At 39.9% G+C, this 13,369-nt stretch overlaps 1 protein-coding gene across 1 annotated transcript; it reads right to left on the bottom strand.

The window, feature by feature from the left end:
* Positions 1-4,612: 4,612 nt before the first annotated feature.
* Positions 4,613-12,642, bottom strand: slc46a2 (solute carrier family 46 member 2; the record flags this gene model as incomplete). Its single annotated transcript, XM_083930285.1, has 8 exons — positions 4,613-4,919; positions 5,023-5,267; positions 5,394-5,550; positions 6,835-6,918; positions 8,793-8,964; positions 9,247-9,474; positions 10,565-10,735; positions 12,163-12,642. The coding sequence occupies 7 exons, from the start codon at positions 12,640-12,642 to the stop codon at positions 5,210-5,212; spliced, it is 1,350 nt and encodes a 449-aa protein (XP_083786411.1). The 3' UTR covers positions 4,613-4,919; positions 5,023-5,209.
* Between the last annotated feature and the right edge of the window lie 727 nt (positions 12,643-13,369).

Raw genomic sequence — 13,369 nt, 5'->3', positions numbered from 1 at the left:
TTGTCTTTGTACGGCCCTTGCCCTGTTTTAGGTTCTAATAGGCTGATGTCACAATACTGAGCCTGCCCTCAGTGAAGCCAAATGCGAGTGCTGTAAGACAGCGATGAGATGAAGTAACTGCGGCTGCTTGTAAACTTGGTTCTTCTTCTTTGTCACTTCTCTTTATATCCCCGCTTCATGATTTCCCCTCGAGCTTTAAAAGCACGGAGCAGCTTCGTGTCAGCGAGGTGACACATGAAGGCAGTTTTTTTTATTTAAGGTATTTTTGAATGCAGCCAGTAAGATGAGAGAAGCGTTCTGAGTCACTGTGGTTCCAGTGGCGAGGCAGCCACAGCAGACAGTGCTACCGATACACTCGCTCTGAATTACTGTATCCGTTGCGAAATATTAAAGAGTAACTATGCCCATTTTCAAAAAATTCATAAGTGTTCTTCCTGTGGTCGAGGACAATCCAAAAAAATATCAGTGAACATGAACAACTCTCCACCAAATCCAAAAACTAGAGTGCTAAAACTCTCAGTTGTGATGTCATCGAGTGTAAAGTGTGGAGCTGCTCCAGAGACAATGAAATAGGAAAGATGATCCAGAGAAATGTTCTGAGTGTATGGGAACATATTCTGTTTCAGAACTGACAACAGTACAATAAAATAAAGAGTATTAAAAAAAGATCACTCTCTCAACATCACTCTTTATTGTCTATGGAGCAGCTTGATGACATCACAAGTTTGAGACTTAATTCTCTGGTTTCTGGCGTAGCTCTCCCACATTTATATTATATTAATTTTAATCTTGGTTTAGGTGGTGCTCCCCAAGAAAATGTGTTAAGAGAAGACCTCCATTTGGATCATCAACTACTGCTTTAAAAGTGCAGTACCACTATAATTTAATGTTTTTATTTCCTACATTTGCCATCCCTTTTATGTTTATTGTCACAACGTATACAAACATGCACCACAATTAAAAAAAAAAAAGGTTTATCCAAACCATGCAGACTGAGTCACTGTTATCCAGTTCGCAACAGCAGGAATTCAGGCAAAGTTAAAGGCACCCTGTTGAGTTTTTAGCCACTAGTGGCGCTATGGAGCAATGTGTTTGTGTTTATTTTGGTAAGAAAACTGAATGAGAACATACGTTTGTTTGTTTGTTTGTTTGTTTGTTTGTTTACAAGACAACTTAAAGGGCACCAGATTGTTTTATAAGACTGTCAAGTTTTACATTTCAAAATCAGTTTTCATATAAGCACACTGCACTCTGAAACACCAAGAGAAATAAGACAACAAAGGGCTTCATTTCCATATTCTAACCAGTAGCTAATGTTCACTGGAACCCGAAAACATTTTAATATATTTACTCGAAATGCTGCAAACATGATAAAGTTAGAAAAAAATGATCTGATGGGACATAAAAAGCTTTCCTTACAGTTGCATTTTATTCGCTGGATCGGATAGGTATCTGTTTGTTTACAGATGATCACTGTGATTCGTGGCAGTGATTTAAAAAAAAAAAAAAGCATCTGTAGACTTTCCTGCTGCCTGGTGTAGATGAGGTAACTAGTTGAAGTGACCTGGCTGCAGTGTAAACAGGTTTTTGGGTTCATTCAGACTTGATTTGAAATGTCTTTGTTCTAATGCCAATATACTGTATATTCAATATACCCCAGTGTACAGCTGAATTATATGGTACAGCTGAGTCTATTTTTGTATAAAAGAAGCAGGTGAGCGTTGTTGGGTTTCCTATGAGTATGTGAAGGTTATAATAATAAGTTTAGGATTTTTACATCTTGCAGAACCCAAATATGAGGAAGGAAACGGTTTTTTTTATTTTTATTTTCATACTCCTGGAGATCCAACAACAGTTCTCTGATAAATGTACTTCTTACTCACAGCCACTGTAAAAATCCCCCATCTTATACTGTGTGCCTGCTGATTTATTTTTGCACTATATATGTAGCTCCAACCACTGGCAGCCAGATATGTCTGCTGAAAAACCAGTTCAACTAAAAAACTAAATCGGCTTCCTTCCAGTTGCCACAAATGAAAACGGTCAACTTGGTTCTGTAATGTAAAGAAACGCATCGTCTGCAAAGCTGATTTAATGTTTGAATCCCAAAACGGACGATGATGGCTGCCAATGTATAAGCCTATAAAGGGAGTGTCATTTTGTTTTTCTTTAATGTATAAATGAAGTGTTTCGAAGCCAAATGTCCCGTCTCAGATTCACATATGAAGAGAAATTCTGATTGGCAGCGCAGGGTAATCCTGACAAATCAAAGCTGTATGAAAGGTTCAAAGTCAGGCGAATCATGCGTGCGAGTCCAGCTTCTGTCTTTTTATTTCTGTTCCTCCCCCGGTGTGTGCTGTTTACGTTCAGTCCTTATTGTACATCTGGATGTTAATAACATCTTGCTGAATTATAAATACGCTTGTATATTGATGTCGTTTTGACGCAATTTATCTTTACCTCAAATGATTTTTTTGGATATATTGGACCAATAATAAAAAGAAAGAATGCGTTTGATACTTGTCTGCTCAGGTCTGATTTCATTTTCTTCTGTAAAATTCTCTTTGTTTTTAACAAGTGTATTGTAAGTGCACAAAATAAGTTATTTGTTTACAATACATAATGATCTGGCGTATAACAAAAACAATTGAATTGGACTGGTTTACTGACTTTATTATGAGTTTTTTTACATGCTACACTGACTTTTTATGACATACTATACTATATTTTTGGAGATACAACTTTTATTTACATGAATTTACAATAAAAGTTTTTTTCAACATACATTACCATTTTTTTTCACATACTAAAACCATGACTGTTTTGACATACTATACTATGACTTTAAATCTTCTTTTAATGCCAATCTGATTCTTTATTGAGATCATTCAACTACATTTAACAACAATAATAATAATAATAATATTGCATCATGTTCATTCAATAAAAAAGCATCAAAACTTAACCTTAGAAAACCTTAGAGTTTATTTAAAAAAAAATACAAAATCTAAACTTTCTGGTTCATCAGTGCACGTTTTTAATTTTGCTCTAACCTTTACACCAACATAAACTGTACTTTAGGTCTAATAACCTTTTTAAAAAGTGTCAACAATTAAAAGTGAAATAATAAATGAATGCATGCATGCATGATAATAATGCCGGCTGCATTTTCTTATCCTACAGATCCACTGAATACCATAAAATAAAATGACAGGACACATGGTGACTTGCACTTGCAGCCTTATTGTCTGAATTGCAAATTACTGTAGATATCAATTTATTATTGTAGTTATTGCAACATTTCTAAATTTCCAATTTCAATTGTGTACAGGCAATATGGCTGTCAATCAAATTAAATGACAGAATTTAAATTCAAACAATAAATCAGACTATCAAACCATATCGTATATTTTACCTTTCAAATGAGTTGAAAGTGCTTTCCAACTAAATGCAGAAAAAACTGACCAAACTATAAAAAAGTAACAAATAGTGAACGGAAAGCATATAATAAAATACACAAGCAAGTAAACATGCAGGGGCATAAAACAGAACAGAATAAAGCATATCAAAATTTCACAAAAGGGAGAAAAAAGAAGCACCAGTGTCAAAAAATGTAATTTTTTAGACGTGTTGTTCCTTTACTGATTTCCTGACCTGCAGGTTCAGAGGTCAGCATGTAACTCTTGTTGCACTACATAATACTATACATTTCATTTTTAATCTATTTCCAAAGCCTTTTTAAGACAACAGTTGGTGTGAGAACGTCAAATGACTCCATGTTTGTGCGAGTTGTGTGTTCAGCTGAATGTTTAGTCATTTTCTTTTAAATTACTTATATGTGACTGGTACTTGGAATCTATAAAATGAAAGCATTAAACGAGTCGTCAGGACTTCTGTACCTTTGTGATGTCACTGTGCTATATATAGGTAGAAAGTGCAGCTACAGTGCCGTCTAGTAGAAACCTAAAATACAAGTATAAAGCTGAAAATTAGCTTAATATGGGGCCTTTCTTAATTTCAACATTTGTAAATCTTTTTATTCCTTTGTCGGTCTAGTCTTAAGCACTATTCGGACGGGATTAGATTAATGTGTGGCCATGGGGTAAGATCATTTTTACCAGAGGTTTTAGTCCCATCCGAATGAGAATGTCAGTACAAATTACAGCTTTTCACCTATAGTGAAATGGTAAAACCAAATACCTCAGGTAACACTAGTCCCATCTGAATACGACCCTCTGTAAAACATTTTCTGATATACCGTCATATCCTGTCAATACGTATTCCTGTCCGAACACGACCCTCTGTAAAACATTTTCTGATATACCGTCATATCCTGTCAATACGTAGTCCTGTCCGAACACGACCCTCTGTAAAACATTTTCTGATATACCGTCATATCCTGTCAATACGTAGTTTCCACGTAATTTTGAGCATGGAGGCACTTGAAGAAGCACTTTTTTTAGACAATCTATTCTGTCCTTCAGTTGTGTGTTTACTTCTGTGATATCAGGAAGCAACGTAGCACATACATGGAGACATTGAGGTGGCGTGGTACGTAAATCCAGTAACCCCTCCAACCTCTGGTAGAATCAGGGATTTCTTAATCCTGTGCGAATTGGCCATTTATATTACATATGTCCCGAGTCCCGGGCATCCTGTCTATGTCCCCACATTCAACTAATCCGGTCCCAATAGGGCTTTAGTGTGCAAGAGTAAAGGACTGAAATCCTTAAATCTTCAATCAAGTGTTACAATGGTTTCAGCTGAAAACTGAATGTGATCCAGTTTGAGCCGCTCACTACAGGAAACTTTCAACATTCAATGACAGATCCTCACTCTGTTGAAATCACCTTGGGTGTGTTGTGGACATAGTTCACTGGCTGATGAACTCTGTCGGTTGATGATGTTTGCCTGTATCTCTGCCAAAAGTTTGATCATGTTAAACTTTCTGTCAAACTGAGTTGTGATGTTACACGTGCAAAGGTCTGCATGGGAAATCAGTTATGTTTTATTATTTAATACCTGCTGTAGGTTCCTGCTGTGCCAGCTAAAGCCCGTGGGAACTCCGGCACTGCAGACTCTTTAGACTCTATAAAGTTTGAACAATTTAGGAAGTGAGATTGAGGGCAATGTTATCCTTTTGCCCATTCTAGTCTCGCTTCCTGTCTGCCTCGTACTGACGCTGACTCGCTGCTCGGCGTCTGTGACATCAGTCTTCCTGAATCCTCTCATACTGTCGCCTCAGCGGTGATCTGCAGCCGATGATACTGGAGGGAGGGAGGAGAGAGAGAGAGATGAGAGAACAAGAGGTGTGTTTGCACCTATGGGCACTTGCGTTTTAAATGGAATATTGAGCCCTAGGGGGAGATGTTCTCAATCAAAGCACATCTTACCAGACGGGTATCATTCCCACTACTGTAATGATGCTGGAGAGGGTGAAGACAAAGCCTGGGAACCAGTCCAGGGTTCTCTGGTAGATCTTAGTAAAGGTAGGGATGTACGCCAGACCGGCAAACTTCAGAGCCAGCTGCAGGGAGGTGAGAATGGTGCCTGATGGGAAGGAGGACAGATAGGTCAAAGGAAAGAGAAGCAAATAAGGTTCAGAAGGGAAACATGCATTTTCTTATCTCACAGAGATCTCTTAAAGGGATAGTTCAACATTTTGGGCCAAGAGTGAGATAAGAAAATTGATACCTCTCTCCATGTACCGTAAATATGAATTGGCATAAAGACTGGGGACAGGAAACAGGTAACCTGGCTCTCATACAAACTGTTTGACTTCCTTGTGTGTGTGTGTGTGTGTGTGTGTGTGTGTGTGTGTGTGTGTGTGTGTGTGTGTGTGTGTGTGTGTGTGTTTGGATTGGGGGGTTGGGGTTGCTGGTATTTTCGTGTTTGCTTCTCAAACAGACACCATGTCAAAGTAAACACACAAGGAAAAAACCCTGACAATGAATGACCCTGCTTCTCTAACCATCAGCAAACACAATCTCTCTCTCTCTCTCTCTCTCTCTCTCTCTCTCTCTCTTTGTTTGTGTGTGTGTGTGTGTGTGTGTGTGTGTGTGTGAGAGAGAGAAAGAGGAACCACTCTAACCAGCAGGAGGACAGGCTCTTTATGATGCGTCATCTTTTTGGCATAAACCTTTTCCAGATTTCCAGTATACACCACTCCTTTGTGTGTGCATACCTGTCTAAAAGTTGCAACATGACACACACACACACGCGTGCACACACACATGCACACGCACACGCGTGCACACACATGCACACACACACACACACACACACACACACACACACACACACACACACACACACACACACACACATACACACACACATAAACACACACACACACACACATACATACACACACACACACACACACACACACACACACACACACACACACACACACACACACACACACACACACTCTCACACTAATAAGTTGGTGGTTTGTTTGAAATCTATAAATAACTGACTCAGGGCCAGATTGATAAGTGAACTGTATCAGTTGTGTTTTTTCTGACTCTTTCACTGAACTTTCAACCGCAAACTCAATGTTATCTTCCAAAACTTCCTCCTGTACTCATTGCGACATCTCTGGTCCTGCACACACAAATCTCTGACACAGCATTATGATATTACAATAGATAAAAGTATTGAATAATGAAGCCAGGTTTAACTGCTTTGGCAGGGATTTGATAGGCTGACTGAAAGACATGTTGACAGAAAAAGATAACATTTCTTTTGCCCATGTTTTGAGGTAGCCGCCTCTGCATCAACCGCAATACAATGGAGGTGAATTAAATGTCACAGAGGTGGCCTACTCACCACAGGAGGAGGCTGGAACCTGCTGTGACAGCAGAGATCTGATGGTGGGCATTGGGATGAGGGCGAACAGGTTGAGTGAGCGAGCTGCAGAGAAACAAACACGGGTTAAGGATTTTTCTCTCAACTCTTCCACGAGGTCCTTTTCTGCACACCACCCACTACTGTTTTGTCTCTCTTTATCATTTCACCCGTGTCATCTTTTGTCTTACTTTTAACTTGTGACATGACAAAATTTGAATGTCCATTTTATTCATTTTAATGGAGACTAATTGTTGTCAAATTTGGGGCGTTAGAAACGTCACGTCAGGTCCCTTCTTGCTCTCTATGATATCTGTTTTGAAGGTGCACCATTGCTGCATCCGGGACACAGCGCCGCCCAAAGAAACACACACAAAAAAAAAGCCACAACCTTTTCTCCTCATCCAGGAATGTTAAATTACGGCATACTGTAATAGAACTATTTTATGGTAATCTTTTTATTGGATATGACACTATGACACTTTCATGTTAAATTATACCATGACTTTTTATGTCATTAAAAGAGTGTATTAACTATACTTTGACATTTCTTATGATTTTCTATACCATGATTTTTTCTTTTACATTTACATGACATATAAAATAGTATAGTTACTATACTAAGACCTATTCATGACATTTTTTTAAAGCACATATTATACCATGACATTTTTATAACTTTTTTTAAAAATGATTTTTAACTAAATACCATATTATGGCATTTTTGCGAAGCACGTGTAGGGTTCTCAGTCACTCTCACTTCCTCATTTTGGTTCCTACATTTTTTTTTCTATTTATGCTGATTACCTAGATCTGTTCGACCTGACTTCTAACACAAATAGCACTGATTCATTTCCTCACTTTTCTCACATTCTTAATTAAAAATTAAACCTAAGAAAATCAGGAAAACCACCTAGTTTCGCCCTTTGAGTGGAGTGAAGTCCACCTAAATGCTCTTGTGGGAAGTCACTAGTATACTTGCTCTTTTATTCATGGAATAGCCTGAACCACTGTGTCACATGTGAAAGACATTTCATTCTGTGGGACAGGCAGCTCTGCCAGTTAAACCACCAAACACAAAATGACTGGTCTCTGCTGCCAACAGTAGACGCACATTGGAGAAAAAAATGGCCACATGAAAGTCTACTGGTAAAACACACATTCAAACTTTTAGCTGGTCCGGGAAAAAATATGGACTGAAATAATGGGATCAGCTGTATGTTCCCACATTTCTAAGATTTCTTTTACTGAACATCTTTAAAATTAGGCCCTATGCCCTACAGTAAGTTCCCATAGGGTTAGGGGTAGGGTTATGGCCTAATTAAAAAAGAAAAAATCTTAGAAATGTGGGAACATAGGCACGCTCCTGAAACAATTACCAGATTTATGAATTACCTGCCAACCATGGGAGTTCTCAATTAACTTCTGAGGTCATTTATCAAGCACAGAAACTGGTTCCAGACTCTCAAATTTGGAGAGGTTTCTTTCTTTCTCTGTTTCATTTCATTGTTGATTAATTATCTTTTGGTTTTTGACCCAAAAAAAACAATCTGAAGACGTCATCTCGAGTTCTGTGACAGCGTGGTGCGCTTCTTTTGTTATTTTAATTGACTAATTAATTGATACCAAAAAATAAGTGTCACTTGCACTTCTATTGCAGTCCACCAAATGGTTTCGACTAAAGCCACTCTAATACATTTAAGTATAAAAATGTTCTTCCAGCATTTAGCTGGGTGACACAATATAATGGGGCGAATGTAAAGGAAGAGATGTGTGTGTTTCTGTTGTCTGTATTGTGAACAAAAGTGTTGAGCGTGCAGGAAAGTTTTGGCTTTCGTCAGAGGGGTAACATAAACCCATGGCCTTGAACTGGAACCTGCACATTTGTTTTCTTAGGGGTTAAAACGTTCCATTAGCCATGATCCACCCACAAAGCTCACCGAGGTAGAACATGTAGGTCGCCGTGACGTAGGACATGAAGTAAATTCCCGAGGCGAATGAAAGCATGCCGATGAGGATGAGCGCCACGTCGCTGACGCAACGTCGAAACACCATGACGCCGAGGAAACTGGTGAGGAAAATCGTGCAGCCTGCTGCGTTCCCATAACCCACCTGGGGGAAGAGAGAAAGAGAGTGAAAAAGAGAGAAAGTGAGAGGAGGTCAAGGACAGCAAACAAGAACGTGCAACAGTGAAGGAAAGAAAAAGGAGAGAAAGTAAATCTTCCAGCCTATTTAAAATGTGAAAGTTGACACCAGCACATATTTATATAAATTCAGCTGATAATATTAGTTTTAGTTAGTGTCATAACATTTTATTAAGATGTTAAATCATGCATCAAAACCACAAAAACAAGACCTAAATAAAAAAAAACACAAAGAGAGACAAATGTCAACCTGAGTGGCGCTCCAGCTGAGTGGCTCTTTCAGCACGAAGACGCCCAGTATTTCTACAGCTCCTCCCACTGCGAAGCCGTACAGCATGGCGGCCGCGAACAGCAGGACCACGTTCACGACGTTCATGCCAGCAGGAGCCACCTGCTGAGTCACGTCCTCGCTCTCACTGGAGTCAGGAGGAAGGAGGTCACAGTCGTCATTCGGCTCGCTGTTGGATACTTGTTTCACCTTGAATTAAGATGGACACATGCATGGATATGGGGATACAAATGCTGAGAGTGTGGTTTTGACAATATGACAGTGTTTTGTTCTTTCATTTTTTCTGAAAAGACACATGCTATCCTAATAACCTTTCTATTTGGGCCTTCTGCATCATCCAGCTTGCCACGTATAATTCCTATGACATACAAGGAAACTGGTCACGTGGTTTATCATCAGCTCAAAAATATTTTCAGGGTAGGGCAAGGTTGAGTGACAACTGTGAAGTCATTCTTGCACTCTGGTTATAGGCTTTCAGAATAAAATGCGTCAGATGCATCATGGAATTGCAGTAAGTTTTTTAATTGTAGTGTAACGGATGTTTATTTTACCTGTTTTACTATAAACAAATTGTTAGCAATTTAATCTACATAAAAGTAATTAACTTTATCTTTTCCAAACAGGAAACAAAAGAACAATTTATCCAACTTATTAGATTAGATCATCAAACCTATTTTTACTGCTGGCCCAGAGACTTAGACTTTTCTTTACTGATTCCTTTGGAATGACTCCCGCAAGGAAATTGGATTACAAAAACACTTGTGTAGAAAATAAGGAGGTATAAAAAATACAGTATAAGATAAAAAATAAAACCTGAGCTAAATATAGAAAGTTAAGAGTAAACAATAAACCTTTAGCTAAATAAATATAGAAAGTAAACAATAAACTCTTCGTTAAATATAAAGTAGACATAAGAATACAAGTAAAACACAATTCACAGAAAATGAAATCAAATACGATAAATGTAGAGAACTGTATAGAGGATAAATATATATGAATAGAGATAAAATATATAGGACTGTATATGGCATTGTGTTTTATACAGTGGATTAATGACATTAGCATAAATTAGCAGTTAATATATAACTATATGACTAACATTTAAACGTGAGTGCCAAAATATAGCCTACCACCAGTAGGCTGACCAATCTATGGTGCAGCCTGCGCTTACAGAGACTTAAAAGTCAACACACACACACACACACACACACACACACACACACACACACACACACACACACACACACACACACACACACACACACACACACACACTGACCTGCAGCAGGACTATGGAGTGTATGAGGCAGAGCAGATGCAACAATGTGCTCACGGTGAGCAGGATGGTCCCATGTCCCAGATTGGAGGTGTACAGCAGGAACAGGTGACCTGACACAAGGCTGCCCACCAGACCTGCTGCCCCGTACAGCAGCTCCACCCTCATCAACACCTGCATGGGGACATCACGGACACACAGGACTTCTTAGTGAACTCCATGCACTGAGTAACTTTAAGAAAGTGTATTTTGATGTCTACACTCTTTTTCTTTGTATTTGGCAGATAAATGGTTGGTCATGGTGCTATTCTGATTTCATTCTTGGTTATTTTTATGTAAATCATTTATATGCACTTGTCAAAAGAGCCATGCTTGGTATCAGGTGTTAAAGTATTAGTAGTGTAAAGTGTTTTTGGCTACATAACAGGGGCATAACAGGGTATATTTTGACGCCCAACATGCTCAGGGTGCAGATCCGATGTCAGGATTGGGGGAGACACAAATGTGATTTTTTTTGTTGTTGCCCATATGCATCTCATACCGTGCCACCATAAATCACAACTGCGAGACTCGCCATATCATTCAAAAAGTACTGCACAGGGAATCATGTACTGTGCTTACCTTTCTTGTTTATTTGTTTATTTATTAACAGCCAACAGTGCGTATCACTGCTTATTTAACTGTTATATAAGTAAATCATCTTTTTAAGGGTTTACCCATTCATTTGCACTACATTTGCATTGTAGTGGAGGAGACCAGAGATGGAATGTGGAGTCAGAAATATATTTGTCAAACATTATTTTTTCCACCCTTTTAATAATTTCTTTTTAGATGTCAATGTCTCATCTCATCTCATCTCATCTTCATCCGCTTATCCGGGGTCGGGTCGCGGGGGCAGCAGTTTTAGCAGGGGACCCCAAACTTCCCTTTCCCGGGCCACATTAACCAGCTCTAACTGGGGGATCCCGAGGCGTTCCCAGGCCAGTGTGGAGATATAATCTCTCCACCTAGTCCTGGGTCTTCCCCGAGGCCTCCTCCCAGCTGGACGTGCCTGGAACACCTCCCTAGGGAGGCGCCCAGGGGGCATCCTTACTAGATGCCCGAACCACCTCAACTGGCTCCTTTCAACGCTAAGGAGCAGCGGCTCTACTCCGAGTTCCTCAAGGATGGCTGAACTTCTCACCCTATCTCTAAGGGAGACTCCAGCCACCCTCCTGAGAAAACCCATTTCGGCCGCTTGTACTCGCGACCTCGTTCTTTCGGTCATGACCCAACTTTCATGACCATAGGTGAGGGTAGGAACGAAGATTGACCGGAGATGTCAATGTGCAGTCTGAAAATACATTTGTTCAATAATAATTTAGAATACTTTTGATTGGGGATCAGAAATTGGGATCTGCGCCCATGAACATGGTCAATAAGTCGCCCTTTAACGCAGCCTTACAGTTAACAAAGTGGGCAATAAATGTTTTGTTTATAAATTAATCTTATCATAAATGATCAATACATTGATAGTGAAAATGACACATAGCCTGAGACTTCTGCAGGTTATCCTCCTGCTCTATGTTGTGAAGCTGGGAACCCAAAATGAGAGTACCGACCTTGGACCGGTCCGTTGTCGTGGAGCCGAGCGACGCCAGCGTCATCACGCCGGGCCAGTAGGCGCAGAAGCCGCCGGACAGCCCGAAGACAGCCGCCGCGCCGAACATCACTTCGATCGGCAGCCCGAAGATGACCACCAGGAGCAGGGCAAGTCTGGACAGCAGGTACCCGCTCAGGGGCACCACGATGGGGGCTCTCCTCCAGCCGCGGTCGCCTAACCTGGCCAGGAGCAGCGCGGGTAGGATGGGAGTCAGCCGGATGATGAGGTTGTAGGTCATGTAGAAGTCCGTCATGGCTTTCTGCTGGCTGTCCTCCCTGGAGAGGTGAGCATCGGGGTATGTGGCGTTAACAGTCCGGTCTTTGACCACCATCTGCAGGGCGGTGTCGAAGAGAGTGCTGCCCAGCTGCTCCAGCACCAGAATGGGCTCTATCTGCCGGAGAACCGCGAAGGCTGTTAGACACAGGCTCGGCTGGGCCATGGTTACACTTTTACTGACAGTTCACTCACTGACGCTTCCTCGTTTAACTTGATCACAGTGAATGTATGAAATGTGAGCAGCTCGGGAGAAAACACGAAGCTAAATCCTCCTGCTCCTCCTCTAAACAGGCGCATCAAACCGAAACTGAAGTGTGGAGGCTGCGGGTGAGATTTTGGAAACCACCTTATCCTCAACATTTGGGCGTGTTAGGGCCACTGTATGAACAAATAAAAATAGAATTACAGACCAGAGGGAGGGGGGTAATATTTCGAGATTAAAGTGATTAATCTGCGAGAAAAACCCTCTGATATTCTCTGAGATTAAAGTGGTTCATTTAGAAGAAAAAAAACTCACAAATGTAAACTCTGATATTCTCTGAGATTAAAGTGGTTCATTTATCAGAAAAAACTCACAAATGTAAGAGATAAAAAAAAACTCAGATATTCTCTGAGATTAAATGTAAGAGATAAAAAACGATATTCTCTGAGATTAACGTGGTCCATTTATGATAAAAAACTCACAAATGTGGCCTACATGAAAAAAAAAACTGATATTCTCTGAGATTATAAAATCATACATTTGCACAAATTACATTTTTCTCGTAGATTTAAGACTTTAATCTCGGAAATTTTCATTATTTTCTTTTTCCTCCCTGGGTCCATAGCCTAATTTTATTGTTATTATGCTTGCTGAACTGAACAATAACACAAAAGAGAAAGTAGAATCA

The sequence above is a fragment of the Echiichthys vipera genome (assembly GCF_963691815.1).
Source record: "Echiichthys vipera genome assembly, chromosome: 16".
Classification (NCBI taxonomy): domain Eukaryota; kingdom Metazoa; phylum Chordata; class Actinopteri; order Perciformes; family Trachinidae; genus Echiichthys; species Echiichthys vipera.
Note: the sequence above shows the minus strand (reverse complement) of the source record. Positions and strands in the feature narration are given on the sequence as shown.